This window comes from Aphelocoma coerulescens, chromosome 25 (genome assembly GCF_041296385.1).
Source record: "Aphelocoma coerulescens isolate FSJ_1873_10779 chromosome 25, UR_Acoe_1.0, whole genome shotgun sequence".
NCBI lineage: Eukaryota > Metazoa > Chordata > Aves > Passeriformes > Corvidae > Aphelocoma > Aphelocoma coerulescens.
The window spans coordinates 1,686,735-1,704,987 of NC_091038.1; the positions used below are offsets into that span (position 1 = coordinate 1,686,735).

An 18,253-nucleotide genomic window follows, 5' to 3' on the forward strand; every position below is an offset into this window, starting at 1 on the left:
ATTGTAGGCCTGGTGTCTCCCAGTGCGATCCGATGCCGAGATCAGATCCCGGCCTTATCGGGAAGGGCACATCTCGGGATGCAAAGCAGGAGGTGATTTATTACAGGCGGGAGCCACCTGCTCCCGGCACCTCTGGAACTCCCATCCCGGAAAAAACGTGTCATCCCGGCTCTCCCCCGGCCTCTTCCTAATCTCGGTCGGGAGGAAGCAAACCTGTTCTGGGCCGAGATGCTCCGGTGTCGTGGCGTTGATGCAACATCCCGGGAGGGTGGGAATCCCTCCCGGACCCTGCAGGCAAACAGCTCACGCCTGAATCACGGCCTTTCATCGCTCTGCTCTGCTGGCAGATGTCACAACCACATCCAGGCCCTTATTTTTACAAGGCATCCAGGGCGTGTGCGGTGCGCTCGGAGCAGCCAAGAACCATCTCAGCCCATCCCAGGACTATTCCCAGCCCTTTGGACCCCCGGGGAGGTCGGGGTCCCCCTGCTCTGGCTCCCCCATCTGAAGGGTTGGGAGGTGTTTGATGTCTCGTGGACGAGCTCTGCACCATGGGAGCCTTTCCAGAGGGGCCAAGCCCTGGATTTGGGGTCTCTGGTGCCCTCCAGGATGGGTAATCCCGGTGCCGCGTCCTCACCGAGGGGCACCGGCTGTCCCAGCGGGGGCTGCGCTGTTCCTGTCACCTCCAGAACATTCCAGATACACCAGACACTCATCCAGAGTGGCTCACGCCGCAGGAATCACCCTCCCGATGCCTCACTGTCACACCAGGGACAGGAACGGGGCCCAGGACTCCCCACTGGTGCAGGGAAGAGGACTCGGGAGCCCCGGCTCCCCTTTCCCCCCCATCACCCCAACCTGACACATTTCCTGTCTCTAATTAAGCGCACGCCACACCTTTCTGCTTAATTTCCATCTATTTATTTCCAAGGAAGGAACAATAAATAGTCACTCCCGTTGTGAAATCCAGCCCAGGCTGAGAGCAGACAGAAGGTGGCTGTGGCCGAGCTGTGGTGCTGGAGCTGCAGGACCTGTCCCCTGCCCAGCCCCAGCTCTTATCAGCTTTCCCGAGCTTTGGATCACTTTGGGGTTGGTTTTCTCCCTCACGAGGTGACCAAGGTGCTGCTGAGGTGCCCACGCCCTGTCCCTTTTTGGGAGACTCCTTTTTAGGGTCCCCGCTGCATTTCCAGGGTGCCCACAGGCTCCTCCAGGATGTGGAGCTCGGTGGGAACGGCCCGGATGGCAGAGGAAAAGTGGGAAAACCGGGTTCTCCAGCCCGTTTCTTCACTCTCCATGCGCTCAGCACCGGAGCCAATTGTGAGGCTCAGCTTTGTGTCATTTACTCTTTCCCAATTTGCTGTAATTACACCCAAATCCCACGTTCTCCCGGCACAGATGGGATCTCACTCCCAGCCTCGCAGCCCTCGGGTCTTTCCAAGCCCAAGATTTCAGGATCTCCCCTGAGCTCCCTCCAGCCCAGGAGCCACATTCCCAAAGTCCTGGCTCTGCTTGTGGGGTCCCCACAGCAGGGACCAGCAGGCACCTGGGAATTGGGAGTGTGGAGAGCCCTGGGATGGCCACAGGGGTCACACACAGCCAGAGCATCCCCTGCACCCTCATCCTCTGCACCCCCCAAAGCGATGCCCCCAGCCCCCAATCTCTGCAGCCCTGACCCCCCTGACCCCCCCACTTCCCCTCTCCCCCCAAGGACAAACGAGGTCACCCCATCCTGGTTGGTTTGTTTGGGTTGTTTTGTTTTTTTTTTTTTCCAGTGTTTTCCTTTATTAATTTATACAAAAATGGTTACAAGTGGCCCAAGCTGATCCCAACCCGCCCCAGCCCCGAGCCTGGCCGCCAGCCGAGGGCCGGAATCCCTGGACGTGGGGAGCACCGGGAGGGCGGCACATCCCAGAAGAGCCCCCCAAAAAACCGGGCAGCACGGTCCCTGCACCGGGAGGGACGGCAGGGAAGGCTCCCAGGCCACATCCACCCACCCACAGCCACGGCGGAGGCCGGGATGCCCCTGGAGGTGCCATGGGGTGACAGGGCACAGGGCTGGGGGGACGAGCCAGCAGCATCCAAGGGGGTTGGGGGAAAGGAGCCGAGTCCCTCTCGCTGCGATGCTCCGGGGCTGGGGGACCCGCGCCCGGAGGGTTTCCAGGGCCGGAGGTGGGACACGCCTGGGGATGGAGGCGCTGGAGCAAAGGATGGAGAGAGGTGGCTCCGGAGCAGGGCCAGGACCCCCCGTGCCACCTCCCCCCACGTCGGGCACGGGGCGGAGCTGGGGATGGGGAGGGAGCGTTCCTGACGGGAAGGAGCCGAGGAGGGCAGGGATGGAGCCGGGGAGGGGGATCCTCCTCGCGGGAGGAGACGAGGCCCGGCAGGAGGGACGACGTCGCTTTTTCCCAGGCGCATCCCCCGGGACCAGCAGCCTCCTGCGCTTCCCAGAGCGGAGCCTGAGGCCTCGGGCGCCTTCCCGTCCCCCACCACCTTCTACTTCCTCCGGCAGCCCTTGGCCGCATCCCCCATCATGTCCCAGTACTCTCCGAACTCCAGCTTGGCCTCGTTAGGGTCTCCCATGCATTCGATCTTCTCTTCCAGGGGTCCCACGCACTGTGGAGAGAACATCGGGGTGATGGGGCTGGGGGCTCCCAACAACAGCGCGGGCCCCCCCACCCCCCCCCCAGCTCCTCCTGCCCACCCCGGGCTCTGCCCTCACCTTGCCCAGGTGGGGCAGCTTCTGCACCACCAGCTCCTGCATCTCGTTGGGGGTCAGGTACTCCTTCTGCCCCTTCACTGCGTAGCAGTGGAACTGGCTGATGACGGTCTCGATGGCCCGTTCCACGTCCGTGAGCTCCTGGCAATCCTGCGGGGGGGGACAAGGGGTGAGCGCCGGCGGGGACACCTCCATGGAGGGGTGGGACAACTCTCTGGAGGGGTGGGACAGCTCTCCAGAGGGCTGGGACATCCCCCGGGTGGACAGGACAAGCCCCGAGCGGGTGAGACACTGCCTGGGCAAACGATCGTGGGATAAATCTCCTTATCAGCACGAGGCCCCTCTGCGCAGATGTGAGACCCCCCCCTCCCATCCAGCTGTGCCGCCCCCCACCCAGATGTGATCCCCCACTGTCCACAATTCCCGCACGGATTCCAGACCGCTCCACACAGATCTGCCGCCATCCAGATGTTGCGCCCACCCCCATCCAGCTGTTGCGCCCCTCCACAGCGGCTCTGCCCGGCTGTGACAGCCCCTCCCGCTGCCACCCCGCGTCCCCCAGGGCTGTCACCCCCCAGAAGTGCTGGCCCAGAGCTTTCCCCGCCCGGGGCCCGCCAGGCTCAGCCACCCCGGCGTCTCTCGCCACCCCCGGCCGTCCCGACTGGTTCTTCCTCTCCTCCGCACGAGTGGCGATGGCAGCGTGAGTCAGTGCCCGGGATGACGCCGGGATGGGGCTCGGCAGCGGCCGGAGCCCCTCTCCCACCCCGCAGACCCCGTCCCGGGGTGGAGGGCACAGAACATCCCGACCCCCGTTCCCGACTGGTGCGGCTCCGTTTAAGGGAAACGAGGGTGATTCACTCAAATCTGCGGTTTCCCCCCGGTGATGCCCAAGCGGGAAGAGCCTGGCAACCTCCGGAGCCTCAGCCCGGCGCCCCAAATCCTCCACAGGTGCAAAGGGGTGCGGGGTGGGCACTCCCGTTTGAAAGCCGAGGAAAACAGGAGCTTTTCTGCCGTTGGGCATCCTCGGAGAGGCTGCAAGGAGCGCGGGCAGCTCCCGGACGTCAATCCACGGGAACAGGACAAAGCTGCCTGCTTCCCCGAGCTTTCAAGCGGCTCCGCAGCACCAGCTCCCCGTGCCCAGCGTTGCCAAACCCCAAAACAGCCCCCGGCTCCTGCAGCGGCTGCCGGCCGGGGCTGCCTCTGAGTCGCGCCGTGCCCAGGGCTCCGAGGCCGGGGCCTTGCGGGGTTCCCCCCCGCCCCGCCGGGGGTCCCGGTGCCGCAGTGTCCCCGCCGGACCTTGCGCTTCTTGCGGCAGTTGCACTGGCCCATCTTGCTCCTCGCGGCTCCTCGGGGGCAGCGCCGGGGGTCTCTCCTCTGCGACGCGGGGTCCGGGGGAGCTGGCGAGGGAAGGAAGCCAAGCTCAGCTCTCGGCTCCGGGGGGAGCCTCCTCTCCTCCAGCGCCAGGACTCCTCCTCATCCCCGAGCGCAGGGCGAGGAAGGAGCCCCGGGATGCGGCGGCGGAGCTGCCGGGACACGTCCCCGGCGTCCTCGCAAGTTGTGGCAGAGACGAGCGTGGGAGCAAAGGGGCCCGGGGGCGCAGACCCCCGTCCCGAGGGGCGACCGGGCCACTTACCTGCAGCACGGGCTGTCCCGGGTGTGCGCGGGCTGCGGCGGGCCGGGGTTTTATACCGGGGAGGTGTGAGTGGGAGCTCCGTGGTGCAAGGCGTCTCATTTGGGAGCCTGGCCCGGGGCCAGCGTGGGGCCGGGAAACGCCTCCTTCCCGGCCACACTGATGGTTCCCCATCCAACCGGGCCTGGCGCGGCCGCGGCGCCGCGTGGGAACGGCCACCGGGCCCCGGATGGTCACCCCACAGCAGGATTTCACCGCGGCCCAGCAGCGCCGGGATTTGGGAGCGGAACGCTGGGAATGGGGGCATTCCCTAACCGGGATGTGCTGGTGGATGGGTCCCCCTGTGCCACCCAAGACCCTGCAGAGGATGGGTATTGATGCCACGGACCTGGCGGCCACCGCGGCCAGCGCGGCATCGCTTCCGGGGATCTCCTGAGCCCCACCCCGGCCACAGCCACAGCTCTGCCCCCCACCCAGCCCCCAGCGCGGCAGGAAGGTGTTTGTGGGGCGCAGGGTGACACCCCAAAAGCCAGACCAGCGCAAGGGCAATGTGGGAACGGCCCCATCCATCACGGAGTGCCCAGAGCCACCAGTGATCCCCATCCCACCCTCCCGGGGCTGGGCCGGTCCCCAGCGTGGCCACCACAGGGGAGGAGATGGGGCCCCAAATCAGGAGCCCCCACCAAGAACAGCAGCGATACTCAGGCTCAGGGAGACCTCTTTTATTTGCCGCACGTCGGCCGAGTCTCCGCAGCGGCCCCGTCACTTCTTCCCCGCTTTCTCCCTGCGCATGGCCTTGGCCAGCTCCCCGATCAGCCGCCAGTACTCGCCGAACCTCAGCTCCTCATCGTTGTTCACGTCCAGCTCGCTCATCTTCTCCTCCAGAGAGGGCACATCCTGCGGGGAGGACGCGGGAGGCTCGGCCACTTCCCGGTCCCCAGAGGGCCGGGATGGACATGGGGGAAGCGGAGGTTTCTCCTGCCTGCAAATCCCAGGGGATCGGGAGCAGCTCCCCCCAGCTCAGGGGGGTACCCACGGGGACCCCACGGTGCTGATGCTCCCCTCACCTTCATCAGGTTGGGCAGCTGGAGCCGCACCAGCTCCTTGAACTCGCCGGTGGTCAGCGTCCCCTTCTTGCCCTCCTTGGCCGCGAAGGTGAAGAACACGGTGACGATGCGCTCGATGGCCGTCTCCAGCTCGGTCAGCTTGGTCCCCTCAGTCCCCTCAGTCACCTCGGTCACCTCGGTCACCTCGGCCGTGGCCATGGCACCGGACACGCTGGTGGCCCGGGGCTGCAGGGACAGGAGCCCAGAGGGGGTCGGAGACAGAGGGGTGTCCCGGGGGGGGACCCTCGCCACCTCCCCAGCCCAGCGAGTCTGCGAGGGCTCAGCTCAGCCCCGCAGGGCTCAGGAGGGTCCCGGGGCTTGTGCAGGACCACGGCGAGGGGCAGCAGGTCCCGGTGATGACGCCGCTGCCACCCGGCCCAGGAGCGGGGCCACGGGGAAGGGACAGAGGCACATCAGGGGTCCCCAGCGGCGCTGCCGTGCCCGGGGCGGGGCCGGAGCTGCGGGCAGCGATGCCGCACTTACCCCCTCGCTGCGGGCAGGTTGTGGCCCCCGGGAGGTTCCGGGGGGTTCGGGAGGTTTGGGGAGGTTTGGGGAGGTTTTATACCTGCGCCGCAGGAGGGGACAGCGCAGCCTTTGTGTGTCCCCCCCCCCCCCCCGCGCCGGTGTTGGGTTTCCTGGTGCGGACGGACGGACACGCAGACACCGCCCGGGCGCCGCCGTCCGTCCGTCCGTCCCTCCCTCCGTCCGTCCCTCCGTCCTCTGCTCCCTCCCCAAGCGGGCACCGGCCCAAACTCGGGCTGAACTCGCCGCGGCCTCGGCGGCGCCGCCCGGGGACCTCCGGTGGGGACAGGACGGGACCGCGGGCAGAGAATCCCCCGGGGCTGGAGCACCGCCCGGGACCTGTCACAGAACCGTTCGCAGAAACATTCACGGGATCATTCTCAGGATCGTTTAGGCTGGAAAAGACCTCCGAGATGATTGAATCCAAACTTTGAGCCCCATTCCGGGGGTGCAGGGCAAATGTCACCCCCAACTCCCTCCCTGCAGGGCTGGGGGTGCGCTGGGGACAAGGATGTGACCCCAGCGCCCCGGTGACGTCCCTGTCACATCCCGGCCTGGCCCCGGCAGTGTCACCGACCCAGGGCCCGGCTCGACCCGCACCGAGTGAGAGTTGTGACTCGGCCGCGCGCTGACATCATCCCTATTAATAGTGGGCTCTGTAAAAACTAATTAATCCAAATTAATTAGGGGGTTGGAACGGCCGGAGCACTCCCCTTTAATCAGCAGGTATTTATAACATGGCAGCCCTGGCAGGTTTCCACCTGGCAGCTCCCGCTCGCGCCGACATTCCCACGGGGACCCCAACACCCTGAGAGGACCCCGGACACAGCCCCGGGACTGTCCCCAATGTCCCCAACCTCACCCACCGGGGTGACAAGGAGCGAGGCTTCAGCGAGCAGCCCCCCAGGGCAGCACATGAGAATTTGGGGTCCCAAAGTCCCGGGGGTGTTTTGGGGACTGAGGCCAGGGAGGTCCCCACACAATGTGCCCGTCACCAGCGCGGTTTGCGCTGAGCCCTGACACACTCACTGCACCTCTCCACGGGGACGGGGAGGCTCCCACGGGCGCGGGGTGGCCCTGTCCCCACCCCACAAACGCCACACCAGCTCACGGGGCAGGAATTGGCTTCCTGCAGCCCCATCCGGCCCTGGGATGACAGGGGGACAGGGCTGGGACGTCCGTCAAGCCCCACGTCAGGGGACCGAGATGGTCTCTTGGGAAACCGCCGGGTGAGTCAGGCCCGGCAGGGACCGGGACAGGTTTGGGGTGAATCACCGGCCCCGGGAGCCAGGCGGGCCCGTGACTCCCTGGCCGTGGAATTCGGGGAGTCGGGATGGGGTGAGCAAGGGGCAAATGCTGCAGTGGCCCCACAACAGGAGAGGGACACGGGAAAGGCACCTCCAGGTCTTTTATCACCCTGGGGTCCCCATCCAGACTGTCCCTACGGGCAAGGAGTGGTCACCCGGCCTTGGGGACCCCAGCAGGGGCAGGAGGGGACCATAAAGGGACGGAGACTGGGACCATAGCGGGACTGAGGCCATCTAGGGACAGGGATGGGGCCATATAGGGACAGGGACCGTATAGGGACTTGGGCCATATGGGACCACAGGACCCCGTGTGACGGGGTGACCACGTGCAACCCAGGGGTCAGCGTCCACTTCCATGTCCTGGTCTTGGGGCTGTCCACACAACCTGTCCGGGCTGGGGACCCCAATCAGGGATGTTCACAGTGGCCACCACGGTGACCAGCCCGGCAGTGGCCCCTGCTGGCCCCGTCGGGGCTCGTTGGACGGGACCGTGGGGCCAAAGCAGGTGCCCAGAGCCACCGCGGTGTCCCCAGCCCGGCCACTGCGGCTCCTCCCACTCCAAACCCCCGCCGATGGATGGAAAAGCCTCTTCCAGAGCCCCGGCGATGGGACGGGGAGACAAGATCGGCCCAGCCCCTGCACCGGGAACTGGAGCGACTGGTTTGGCTGGGTCAGAGCGGAGTAGGGGAGTCGCAGTGGCTGAAACCTGTTCCAAGTGTGTGTAAAGCTCCTGGCATGTCCCTCGCTGCTCCCGCTGTGGAATGGGCTTGTCCTGGGAATGTGCCAGCCGGGCGTGCTCTGCCCCCGGCCGCGGGGTCCGGGACCCCCGGGACCCCCCCAGTGTTGGGGGTTTCCCCTGGGCCACTTCGGTCCCGCCGCTGGGGCCGGATCCTGCTCTCCCAAAGGGTTTGGGGGTCTGGGAATGCCCAGCTCAGGCTCTCGGGAGCGGCCGGAGCCCTCAGGAGCGCTCGGACGCTCCGGCCGTGCCGGTGTCCGGCGGTCCTGGCTCTGTCCCCTCTGACCCTGCCTGGCAGAGAGTGGGGTCGGGGTTATTTTTGGGTGATGCCTGTCCCCGTCCCGAGCAGCTGCTGCCCCGGTGACGTTCCCGGGCGTTCCCGGAATCCCGCCCGCTTGCCGAGCCGCTCCGGGGACAGGGACACACCGAGTGAGTGCCACCGGGGTCCTTCCCAGTGCCCCCCATCCCCAGGCTCAGGATCTGGCCCCTCCTGGAGCCCCCTCTCCCTGCCCCACGCCACAGATGGGAGCTGTGTCCTGCTGGGAAGCTGAGCTGCCGTTTGGGATCCCCACTTCCAGCTGGGACCCCCAATTCCAGCTGGGACCCCCACCCCTGTCTGGGCCCCCCCGTGTCCATCCAGGACCCCCAGCGCCCCCATTCCCGGGGCAGTGGGGAGGGGGTTTGGCCCCACAGGACCAGCAGTTTTGGGGTCCCCAGGCAGGGCCCACCCTCAGCCTTTCCCAGCCACGGGCACAGGAAGATGGAAACGGAGGGAGCGGGAGGTAATTAACCCCAAATTAGGGCTGGGATCCGGGATGAAGAGCCCGGCACCACCCGGCTCTTGTTAAAATGCAGCTCCTGTTTGGGGGAGGGGTCCCAATTCCTGGAGGGGGGGGGGTCCCAGAGAGGGTGGGATGAGGAATTTGGGGGCTGAGGAATTTGGGAGCTGAGCTCCCCAGGGATGCCGGAGCCGGGGAGGCCACGGGGGTCCAGCCCGCGCGGATCCGGGGCCGTAACGGGATCCGCGGGATTATCAGCATCGCCCAGGCCAGCTCGGAATCCGGTTTCTTGGCCGAGGCGTTGCTGCAGCAACGTCCGGCTTGGAATTGTGGGGCCTTTTCAGCTGGACAAGAGGCCTTTGAGCTCACGGGGGGCCCCGCGGAGTCACCCGATAGCCCCCGCGGCTCCCCCCGGGCCCCGCTGGCTCCCGTGGCGAGGCCGAGGACACCGGATACCTTTATCAGCCCCGGGAGCGGGGCTGGGCACGGATCCGGCCCCGTGGATGCGGCCCCGCGGCGCTGACAGATGGGGGATGCCGGCGGTGACACCGCGGGGTCACGGCGTGGCCACCGCGGTCACCTGGGGGTCCCTGGGGACTCCGGCAGGGATTGACCCCAGCGAGGGACTCCGGTGCCCATCCCAATCCTCCCGATTTCCCCGATTTTTCTGCATCCCGGAGCATCCAGGGGTGGTGGGGAGCACCCGAGGCTGGGCACAGGGAGCCCCCTGAAGTGATGCTGTCACCCCGGCCCTGCCCTTGGGGTCTGCAGGTGCTGCCCGCTGCCACCCCGGGGGCTCTGCCCCCCACGCCCGGCCCCCGCGGGGGTGGCCGGCGGTGCCAGCCGGGCTGTCCAGCCCCGGTATCGGATCCTCCCGGAGGGAGGGGGCTTGGAGCTTATTTAACGTGCCCGGCCGGGCCGGGAGGGCGCACTCGGAGCGCGGGGAGCTCAGGTGAGCACAGGTGCCTCTGTTCCCCCTCCAAAACCCCCCCCAAAACTCCTTACCCAGCCCCTGGGAATCCCCCCAGGTCCCCCAACCCTGCCCAGCAGGGCCACGGCCGGGGGGTGGGTGACATTTGGGGGGTGGCACTGAGACAGGGGGGCTGGCGAGTGACGAGCCGGGGGTCCCGCAGCCAGAGCCATGGGATCGCAGCTGGAAGGGGCCATGGAGACCCTCATCAACGTCTTCCACCACTACTCGGGCAAGGAGGGCGACAAGTACAAGCTGAGCAAGAAGGAGCTCAAGGAGCTGCTGCAGAGCGAGCTGGGATGTTTCCTGGAGGTAACTGGGACCAGTCCGGGGCCTGGGGGGGCTCCCTTTCCCCCATTCCCTGGGGGAACAGCAGCTGCCCAGCCCCAGGGCTCACCCTGTGCCCCCCCCCAGACCCAGAAGGACGCGGGGGCCGTGGAGAAGATCATGCAGGACCTGGATGAGAACGGTGATGGAGAGGTGGATTTCCAGGAATTCGTGGTCCTGGTGGCCGCCCTGACCGTGGCCTGCAACACCTTCTTCTGGGAGAACGCCTGACCCCCCCCCTCCCGCCACAGCAGGACCTGGATTCCCAAAATCCAGAGCTCCCCCCCCCACCACCATCCCTCAGCTCACTCCCTCCTCTCCCCAGCATTCCCAGGGGATCCCGCTGGGATCCAGCTCCACAATAAAGGCACCGACCCAGCCCGAAGTGTGTTGTCAGCTCCTTCATTGCCGGCGTCGGGATTCCTGCCCTGTCCCCCTGAGAGTGCCCCTGGGGATTCCAGGGAATATTCCCACTCTGGGGTCAAGGGGAAAAGCCACCCTGGGTCACCCTAAATGCCCGGAGACACCCCTGGCTCCACCCTGGGATCCAGCCTGGAATCCACCAGGATTGCCCAGGGCAGGGTGACCCCGGGGCGGGTGATCCCGGCCGGTGTCGGGGTGTGGGACACGGGAGCACCGGGATTTGGGAAGGGGGGTGACAGGCTGAGACTCGCTGCAGGTGGCTCCAGAGGCGCCGGCACCGCGCCTGCAGGGCTGGAGGAACCGGTTGGGATCTCCCGGCCCAGCGGGATGGGATGGTGGCCAAGGGCCCCACCAGGGCCGCCAGCGCCATCATCCGCCTGCGATCCCAGCTCGGGATCGGCCCTGCCAGGGCTGGGATGGACATTGGGAAAGGGGCATGGGAAGGGGGTCAAGGAACAGCTGGACAATGTTCCCACGGACATGGTGGGACACTGGGGGTGTCCTGGGCAGGGCCAGGGGTTGGACCCCATGTTCCTTAGAGATCCCTTCCAGCTCCACAGTTCCCTAACCTCTGGATCCTACATGATTCCAGGACCCAGTAATTTTGTGATTCTATGACTCCCTGATCCTGTGAGCCCATCGCAACTCCGTGATTCCGTAATTCCAGGATTCTGCGACGGCTCTATGAGAATGGAATCCACAATGGAGCTGACAAAACCGACACACGGGACTCGCAACTCCGCAAATCCGTGGAATCCGAGGATTCCACCGTCGTCTGACTCCCTGACTCCACACTCCCACGGCGCCCTATCCCCTCGATCCCGTAACTCCCTGGTCCCACGCTCCCATGACGAACCCATGACGAACCCATGACGATTCCATGACGATTCCATGACGACACCACTCCCTATGACGTCACCAGAACGTCACCCCCGCCCCGATTCCCGCCGGAGCGTTCCCGCCCCTCTCTTGGCCCCGCCCATTTCCCCGCCTCCCTCCGGGGGCTGCACCAATCACCGCCCACCCGGGGGGGGGGCTCGCGCAGCGGTGGGCGTGGCCGAGCGCGCGGCCGCCATTTCGGCGGGGGCGGGAGCGGCGCCGGCGCCATTTTGTCGCGGGCGGCTGAGGGAGAAGCGGCGGCGGCGGCGGCGACGGGAGCGGGCGGAGCTCAGCGCCAGCCCCGGCCCCGCGCCGGCCCCACTCCGGCCCCGCACTCACCCGCCGGAGCCACCGGAGACCTGGCGACCGTGTGCTTCGGTGAGCGACCGGCACGGCTGTGCGGGGGCGGGGCGCCGGGGGGGGGGGGAGGGGGGCGCTGCTGAGGGCCCGGGGAGTCCCCTCATGGTCCCCTCACGGTCCCCTCAGGGTCGGGGCTTTTCCCCCTGATCGGGCTCTGGGGTCGGGGATGAGGAGGGCGGAGCGGGTTGGGTTTGTTTTTTTTTTTTTCCTCAGGAAGAAAAATGCTTTACAAACCACTTCAAATTGAAAAAGCCGCTCTATCTTAAAATAAAATTTTTAAATATAATCGAAGACAGAAAGAAGGCTTTCTGTTGTCTCAATTTCTGGCTGTTAATCCTCTCAATAAAGCGGTTTTTTGAGGGTATTATAGGGTGAGCGCATCCCGGCCGTCACCCACCCGTTAAATTTGCTGCTAATTATAAATGAAATTAATAAATCGATCTGCGGAGCTCAGGGGTTGGAGCTCAGCATGTTTCTGTAGCATCCAGCACTGGGTGGGATTTAAATCCCTGCCCTGAGGGAGGTGGAACCTCGATGTTTTTAAAGGATACGACGCTTTCGTAGCATAATCTTAAGATTTTTTATTCCCAGTTTTGTGCGCTGTGCCCCTAAAACTGAGGTTTGCACCTTGGTAATGCTAGAAACATGGGAAATGTGGAGGTGTCACTGTGCTAAAGGAATTTGGTCGCTATTTACAGCTGGATTTTTCTGTTATTACTCCAAAAAAAGATAAGATATTCACTGTAGAAAGAAATTTTTACTAAAGGTGAATTAAAGTAACTCCCGTGTTTATTAAACCTGGCAGGGGGCTAGAAAACACTAAAAATAAATAAATACAGTACCTATAACCTGCCTCACTCTTAATTCTCTCCACACAGAACAGAGGTTTTTTAATGTTTAATTATATAAATACGTGCCAATCGTATAAATTTGATGTCCTTGGTTCTGTTTTGCATCTTTACTCTGAAGATGGCATTTGGTTGCCATCTTGCTGCTGGGTTTTTGTATTATTCCTCCTAATATTGCTGAAATAGTCGCTATGAAAAGATAAACTTTTGGTGAGGGTGAAATAAAGGAACTCTCCGATTTATTAAAACTGGGAGAGAGCTAGAAAACATTAAAAAAATCCCAGAATCAGAGCCAAAAAATTCTGGCGGAGGGCTAAAAACCACTGAAAATAAATGAATACGTTACACATAACCTGCCCCAATCTTGATGTCCTCCACCCACGGAGGCAGAATGGAGGGGATTTTTAGCATTTAATGGTATAAACGTATAATAAAGGTCTAAATTTTCTCTTTTGGGCCCTGTTTTGCAGATTCTCTGAAGATGGCTGCACAGTCAGCACCGAAGGTCGTGCTAAAGAGCACCACCAAGATGTCTCTGAACGAGCGGTGAGGAAGCCAACGGCACCTTCAGCTCCTAAGAAATCATTTTTTTTTTTTTTTTTTTTACTTAATTCTCACTATCCAAATCCAAAACCCACCGTGGTTTCCGCCCTCTTTTAACCTCGTCGAGCGAGCGGGTGCCTCCACACCCGCCTTACCCTCCGACCCCTGCGGCACGCAAGGTTAAAAGGGCCAAATTCCGGAGGGGATTTCTCCGTGTTTTAGTGTTGATTCGCCACGTAAATCCGGTGGGATGTGTTGTAAGAGCAGAGACCAACCTCACACCCTCCCTGTCTCTCCCACATGTTTTGACATTGGTATTTTGGCTCTGCTGCCGCGCCCGAGGGTCCCACCTGCCCGGGTGGGCTCTGTAAGAGGCCGGCGGCGGCCCCGGAACCGGCCCGAAGGCCCTTCTGGGCCTTGTAAGAGGCAAAAGCTTCGCTTCACCTCCATCTCTCTCTGTCCTCGAGCTCTTCCCGTGGGTCATTCCGCTGGGTTCTTCCACGTGTGGCTCCTCTGTGACGACTAACGGGTGTCCCGCTCTCCCGCCGAGCACTTTGGGGTTAAAAGCGTTGGGATGGGGCAGCTTTTGCTCCAGGCAGTGCTGCAGGGAGGTGTGGCCTGAGCTCAGGGACACCTTGCTGGCACATTCCCTCCCTGTCAGCCCATGTTCCTCGTTTTTTGGGGGGTGGATTTCCCTCTCCAGCTCCCAGGAAGCTGCTGGGTTGCTGCTCAGGAGCTTTGTTCGCCATCTCGCTGCGTGTTTGCTCTTCAACTGAGAAATAAAAGCGCCAAATAAATTCCCAGGTGGCCTCATTTCAGGAGAGCAGCTGGGTGGAATTCAGGAGATGCTCTGGGTGGTGGAATTTTGTAGGATCATGGAACTGTTAAGGTTGGAAAAGGCTTTAAGACGATCCCTTCCAACCTGGTGCCGGAGGACGCCACGCGTGGTGTCTTTCCGACCTACCTCCTGCCCTGGAATTTTGATGCTTTTCCCAGATTTTTTTGGGGGTTGATTTGGCTTTTGCTGTCCTGTTTCTCCCCCCCCCCCTCTCCCCAACCCCCCGTCACGGCCATCCCCGCTTCCTGCTGGTTGTCACCCCTTCTGCCATCTCTAAACCCACTAACCTCCAGCTTTCTCATTCCCACTGGAAACTTCCACCTCATTCCTGCCTTTCCAGTCCTCGCGGCCAGCGAGGAATCCGTAATCCCATAAGTACCACTCTTTGCATAAGGTTCATGGGAGCTGGAGCCCCACTCGAGCACCGTGAAATGCCGATAATTGTGTGTTTTAAGCTTTAATTAAACCCCGTTTTATTCGACCTTGAAGCTTCACTAACATGCTGAAGAACAAACAGCCGATGCCGGTGAATATCCGGGCCACCATGCAGCAGCAGCAGCTGGCCAGCGCCCGAAACAGACGCCTGGCCCAGCAGATGGAGAACAGACCGTCTGTGCAGGCCGCTCTGAAGCTCAAACAGGTGAGGGAAAAGGGGATTTGGGCCTTGCAGGAAGTGGAAAAAAACGGCTCCAGAAGGAGAAAGAGGCCGGAGAAGGGAAAGGGGATGGAGGGTGAGTGTGGGGGGCTGTTGGAGAAGAGGAGGCTCAGTGTGGGGGACAGTCTGGCTCTCCACAGCTCCTGACGGGAGGGTCAGGTTGGAATCAGGAGGAATTTTTTCCTGGAAAGGGTTGTCAGGTGTTGGAAAGGGCTGCCCAGTGAGGTTTGGAGTCTCCATCCCTGGAGGTGTCCGGAGATTTGGCACTGGGTGCTCTGGGCTGGTGACAAGGTCGGGATTGGACTTGATTGTCTGGGACAATCTTTCCCAGCCTGGATACTTCTGGGTTTCTGTAAAAAAAGGTGTTGGGAGAGTGTCCAAAGGAGGGGCACGAGGATGGAGAAAGGTCTGGAGGGGCCATATGAGGAGTGGCTGAGGGCACTTGGTGTGTCCATCTGGAGCAGAGGGGAAACTCAGGGATCTGCAGCTCTGATCTCTGCTCCCTGTGAGCGGGGAACGGCTGGAGCCGTGTCAGGGGGTTCAAGCTTGGAGACCAGGGAAAGGTTCTTCCCCCAGAGGATGCTGGGGCACTGAACAGGGAATGGGTACGACCCCGAGGCTGCCAGGGCTCCGGGAATGTTTGGACAACGCTCTCAGGGACGCACAGAGTGGGATTTTCGGGTGTCTGTGGAGAGGCAGGAGTTGGCCTGGATGATCCTGACGGATCCCTCCCAGCTCAGGGCATTTCATGATCCTAAAAATGATACCTGAGAGGGACTTGCAGTCCGTTCCATTTGTTACCTCGGATAAGTAACACGTCGTCGTTCCGTGGTTGTTGGTGTTGGCGTGGGGGTGTCGGATGCTGGGTGTTGATGTCTCCTCTCTATTTTTCCAGAGAAATGGCTCATCCCGGGGTCCGGGAGCTGCCGAGTGCTTCACCTCACAGTCCCACGGCAGCGACAGTCGCTGCCGGTCGGTGCCAGCCCTTAAAATCCCACCCCAGCTCCACCCTCCCTCGGTAGCCGCTGCGAGGAGCAGCGGGACAAACTCCCGTGCTGATTGTTTGGGAACGCAGGCCTGGGTTTCAGGCACAACCCTCCGTCTCAAGCGCGTTATTCCAACCCCGCGCCGCGTGTGCTGTGTCCCCAATCCCAGATTGCTGCATGACTCCTTGTCCCACCCGAATCTTCTCTTCCAGAAGAGCTTGAAGCAACGCCTCGGCAAGAGCAACATCCAGGCGCGGCTGGGCCGGCCGGCGGGGACGCTGGCCCGCGGAGCCCTGGGGGGCCGGGGCCTGGCCCTGGGACAGCGGGGGATGCCCCGGGGAGCCCTGCGGGGCCGCGGCGCCCGGGCCATGATCCGAGGAGGGGTCGCGCTCCGAGGTCAGTACGGCTGCTGTCGCTGCCGTCCCCACTGTTTCCCCCCCCCTTAACGCTCTTCCCCGGGCTGAAATCCCGCTTTTCTGGTTCTCCACTGAAGGTCAAGCCCTGCTCCGCGGCGGGAGAGGGATTGCCCCCCGGATGGGCCTGCGGAGAGGCGGGATCAGGGGCCGCGGCGGCCCGGGAAGAGGCGGCCTGGGCCGGGGTGCCATGGGCCGGGGAGGGATCGGTGGCAGAGGTGAGTTGCCCGGGGCCTCGGGAGCAACAGGAATTCAGCTGGAATCCTTTCCTGGTTAAGGCTGGGGCGTGGAACCTGCAGTCCCAAAAATTCCCAGCCTGGAATAAAAACCAGTTATCCAAAACTTGGAGCAGGGGTGTGAGGGGGGGGGAACCCAGGAGGCAGATGTGGGAGGAGGGCTGTTGATCTTACAGCCAGATGTTGGCGTTGGGCTGGGATTGAGGAATTCTCGGGAAGCTCCTGATCAGTTTGAGTGACGGTTCTCGGGATGAGAAAGAGCTGGGAGCAGCCTATGCATGAATCCAACATCTCTCTGAGCATCTGCACCGAATCGGGAGCACCTCACGGAGCCGAGCGGGGTGGGAAACGCTGGCACGGAGGGAGTGACGCGTTTTCCATCCATCCATCCATCCATCCATCCCGGCAGGTCGCGGCATGGCCGGGCGGGGCCGGGGCGGCTTCGGCGGGCGCGGCAGAGGCCGGGGCCGCGGCAGAGGCTCGGCACGCCCCGTGCTCACCAAGGAGCAGCTGGACAACCAGCTGGACGCCTACATGTCCAAGACCAAGGGACACCTGGATGCCGAGCTGGACGCGTACATGGCACAGACGGATCCCGAGGCCACCGACTGAGGGGCCGGGACTGCCGGGGGACGGGGGTGGGGGGGGAATCGTTCCATCGGGAGCTGCGGTGGGAATCCCCGATGGAAAATTCAGACTTAGTGTGTTCTTCGATGTTTTGATACTCTCTGTTGTATTAAACTTTTTTTGGATTGTTCTTTTCGGGGCATCTTTTTGGTGGTTTTTCCCCGAGGAAACGTACGTGGGGATGGATCTGCCGTGGAGGATCTGCTGCTGGCGGTGCCAGGGATTCATCCGTGGCTTGGGGACCGGGTGTTTGTGTGCCTCTGGAGCTCCACGGTTGAGTTTTGGGATGGTTTTGTTGGGTTTTGGGATTGGCTGTTGGATTTTTGGGCTCACCGAGTTCCCAGCTGGAGTGTAGTTTAACCCACCTGAAGCCAAATCCAGCCTTCCCAGCAGGAAGAGCCTGAGTTTGGCTGTTGTTTTCCTTCCAGACACTCAGATCCTCTTGTTCTGCACCAAAAATTCCTGTGGGGTTGGAGCAGGTGGAAAAATTCCTTGTTTCAGTGGGTTTTTGGGGGTTGAAGCTCGAGTTCTTTCGGCGCCGCGTTTCTGTGTGGTTCAAGTGTTTGTTTAAAGGAATGAGAGGCAGGGACAGAAAATTCAGCCAGGGCTGCGAACTGGAGTTCTGGAAATGCCTCTTTTTCCAGAACAGATTCCAAAATTCATCGTTTTTCAGGAACATAATTGACCCCGGTGTGATTTGGGGAAGGGTCTGTGCTTTTATCACTCACCCCTTCCACGCTTTTAAGTTTACCTGTTCTGTTCCCGTTCCATTGGAATCTTGCATTTCTGGTTAGCTAAACGAGAGAGAATTCCCAAAAGCTCTGTGTGGGGTTTTTCTCTGGAAATGGGATTTTTCTGTTCCTACTCTCCCTGAATTTACTCTGCAGGGGCAGAAGGAAGAGAGGAGGGGGTGCGGGCAGAGGGCCGGGGCAGCTCTGGCTCGCACCGGGCATCCACCGGCTCCCGGCTCCTGCCCGTGCGACATCCCCGGGATAACCGGGACCGGGACCTGCGGCATTCCCGGGGGATAACCGGGACCGGGATCCGCGGCATTCCTAGCAGATAACCGGGACCGAGACCGGTGGCATTCCCGGTGGGAACGGACCGGAACCCGCGGCATTCCCGGGGGATAACGGGGACCGGGATCCGCGGCATTCCCGGTGGGAACGGACCGGAACCCGCGGCATTCCCGGGGGATAACGGGGACTGGGATCCGCGGCATTCCCGGTGGGATAACGGGGACCGGAACCCGCGGGATAACGGGGACCGGGACCCGCGGCATTCCCGGGGGATAACGGGGACCGGAACCCGCGGGATAACCGGGACCGGGACCCGCGGCATTCCCGGGGGAT

At 62.7% G+C, this 18,253-nt stretch overlaps 4 protein-coding genes across 8 annotated transcripts; 2 read left to right on the forward strand and 2 right to left on the reverse strand.

Annotated features, from left to right (window-relative positions):
- Positions 1 to 1,782: 1,782 nt before the first annotated feature.
- Positions 1,783 to 4,763, reverse strand: LOC138098632 (uncharacterized). The gene is made up of 4 exons (XM_068995301.1): positions 4,350 to 4,763; positions 4,013 to 4,113; positions 2,720 to 2,866; positions 1,783 to 2,613 (listed from the first exon to the last, which is right to left on the reverse strand). The coding sequence occupies exons 1-4, from the start codon at positions 4,651 to 4,653 to the stop codon at positions 2,494 to 2,496; spliced, it is 672 nt and encodes a 223-aa protein (XP_068851402.1). The 5' UTR covers positions 4,654 to 4,763; the 3' UTR covers positions 1,783 to 2,493.
- A 290-nt stretch (positions 4,764 to 5,053) lies between these two features.
- On the reverse strand, positions 5,054 to 6,149 carry S100A13 (S100 calcium binding protein A13). Of its 2 annotated transcripts, none has more exons than XM_068995251.1 (3): positions 6,018 to 6,149; positions 5,414 to 5,638; positions 5,054 to 5,243 (listed from the first exon to the last, which is right to left on the reverse strand). In XM_068995251.1, the coding sequence occupies exons 2-3, from the start codon at positions 5,609 to 5,611 to the stop codon at positions 5,109 to 5,111; spliced, it is 333 nt and encodes a 110-aa protein (XP_068851352.1). In that variant the 5' UTR covers positions 5,612 to 5,638; positions 6,018 to 6,149; the 3' UTR covers positions 5,054 to 5,108. The 2 variants fall into 2 exon arrangements, with proteins under 2 accessions (XP_068851352.1, XP_068851353.1); XM_068995252.1 differs by lacking the exon at positions 6,018 to 6,149 and adding an exon at positions 5,936 to 6,016.
- Positions 6,150 to 8,340: 2,191 nt separating this feature from the next.
- Positions 8,341 to 10,478, forward strand: S100A1 (S100 calcium binding protein A1). Of its 3 annotated transcripts, XM_068995155.1 has the most exons (4): positions 8,426 to 8,446; positions 9,568 to 9,748; positions 9,930 to 10,078; positions 10,181 to 10,478. In XM_068995155.1, exons 3-4 carry the CDS (start codon positions 9,938 to 9,940, stop codon positions 10,322 to 10,324), a joined length of 285 nt encoding a protein of 94 aa, XP_068851256.1. In that variant the 5' UTR covers positions 8,426 to 8,446; positions 9,568 to 9,748; positions 9,930 to 9,937; the 3' UTR covers positions 10,325 to 10,478. The 3 variants fall into 3 exon arrangements, with proteins under 3 accessions (XP_068851253.1, XP_068851256.1, XP_068851254.1); XM_068995152.1 differs by lacking the exon at positions 9,568 to 9,748 and having other exon boundaries at positions 8,341 to 8,446; XM_068995153.1 differs by lacking the exons at positions 8,426 to 8,446; positions 9,568 to 9,748 and adding an exon at positions 8,471 to 8,799.
- Positions 10,479 to 11,583: 1,105 nt separating this feature from the next.
- On the forward strand, positions 11,584 to 17,031 carry CHTOP (chromatin target of PRMT1). 2 transcript variants are annotated; one of them, XM_068995151.1, is made up of 6 exons: positions 11,584 to 11,773; positions 13,074 to 13,149; positions 14,474 to 14,624; positions 15,841 to 16,021; positions 16,119 to 16,256; positions 16,684 to 17,031. In XM_068995151.1, exons 2-6 carry the CDS (start codon positions 13,085 to 13,087, stop codon positions 16,884 to 16,886), a joined length of 738 nt encoding a protein of 245 aa, XP_068851252.1. In that variant the 5' UTR covers positions 11,584 to 11,773; positions 13,074 to 13,084; the 3' UTR covers positions 16,887 to 17,031. The 2 variants fall into 2 exon arrangements, with proteins under 2 accessions (XP_068851252.1, XP_068851251.1); XM_068995150.1 differs by having other exon boundaries at positions 11,586 to 11,773; positions 15,838 to 16,021.
- Positions 17,032 to 18,253: the final 1,222 nt, after the last annotated feature.

What these genes read in the sequence shown, in the direction of transcription:
- S100A1 (XM_068995152.1), top strand. Translation starts at nt 8,344, where the DNA reads ATGCCTGTCCCCGTCCCGAGCAGCTGCTGCCCCGGTGACGTTCCCGGG. An exon ending in CGGGGACAGGGACACACCGA is followed by an intron (nt 8,447 to 9,929) that starts GTGAGTGCCACC and finishes GGGGTCCCGCAG; the next exon opens with CCAGAGCCATGGGATCGCAG. An exon ending in AGCTGGGATGTTTCCTGGAG is followed by an intron (nt 10,079 to 10,180) that starts GTAACTGGGACC and finishes GCCCCCCCCCAG; the next exon opens with ACCCAGAAGGACGCGGGGGC.
- LOC138098632 (XM_068995301.1), bottom strand. Translation starts at nt 4,653, where the DNA reads ATGCCCCCATTCCCAGCGTTCCGCTCCCAAATCCCGGCGCTGCTGGGC. An exon ending in CGGGACAGCCCGTGCTGCAG is followed by an intron (nt 4,114 to 4,349) that starts GTAAGTGGCCCG and finishes TTCCCTCGCCAG; the next exon opens with CTCCCCCGGACCCCGCGTCG. An exon ending in AGCTGCCCCACCTGGGCAAG is followed by an intron (nt 2,614 to 2,719) that starts GTGAGGGCAGAG and finishes TTCTCTCCACAG; the next exon opens with TGCGTGGGACCCCTGGAAGA.
- S100A13 (XM_068995251.1), bottom strand. Translation starts at nt 5,611, where the DNA reads ATGGCCACGGCCGAGGTGACCGAGGTGACCGAGGTGACTGAGGGGACT. An exon ending in AGCTGCCCAACCTGATGAAG is followed by an intron (nt 5,244 to 5,413) that starts GTGAGGGGAGCA and finishes TCCTCCCCGCAG; the next exon opens with GATGTGCCCTCTCTGGAGGA.
- CHTOP (XM_068995150.1), top strand. Translation starts at nt 13,085, where the DNA reads ATGGCTGCACAGTCAGCACCGAAGGTCGTGCTAAAGAGCACCACCAAG. An exon ending in CCGCTCTGAAGCTCAAACAG is followed by an intron (nt 14,625 to 15,837) that starts GTGAGGGAAAAG and finishes CTTCTCTTCCAG; the next exon opens with AAGAGCTTGAAGCAACGCCT. An exon ending in AGGAGGGGTCGCGCTCCGAG is followed by an intron (nt 16,022 to 16,118) that starts GTCAGTACGGCT and finishes TCTCCACTGAAG; the next exon opens with GTCAAGCCCTGCTCCGCGGC.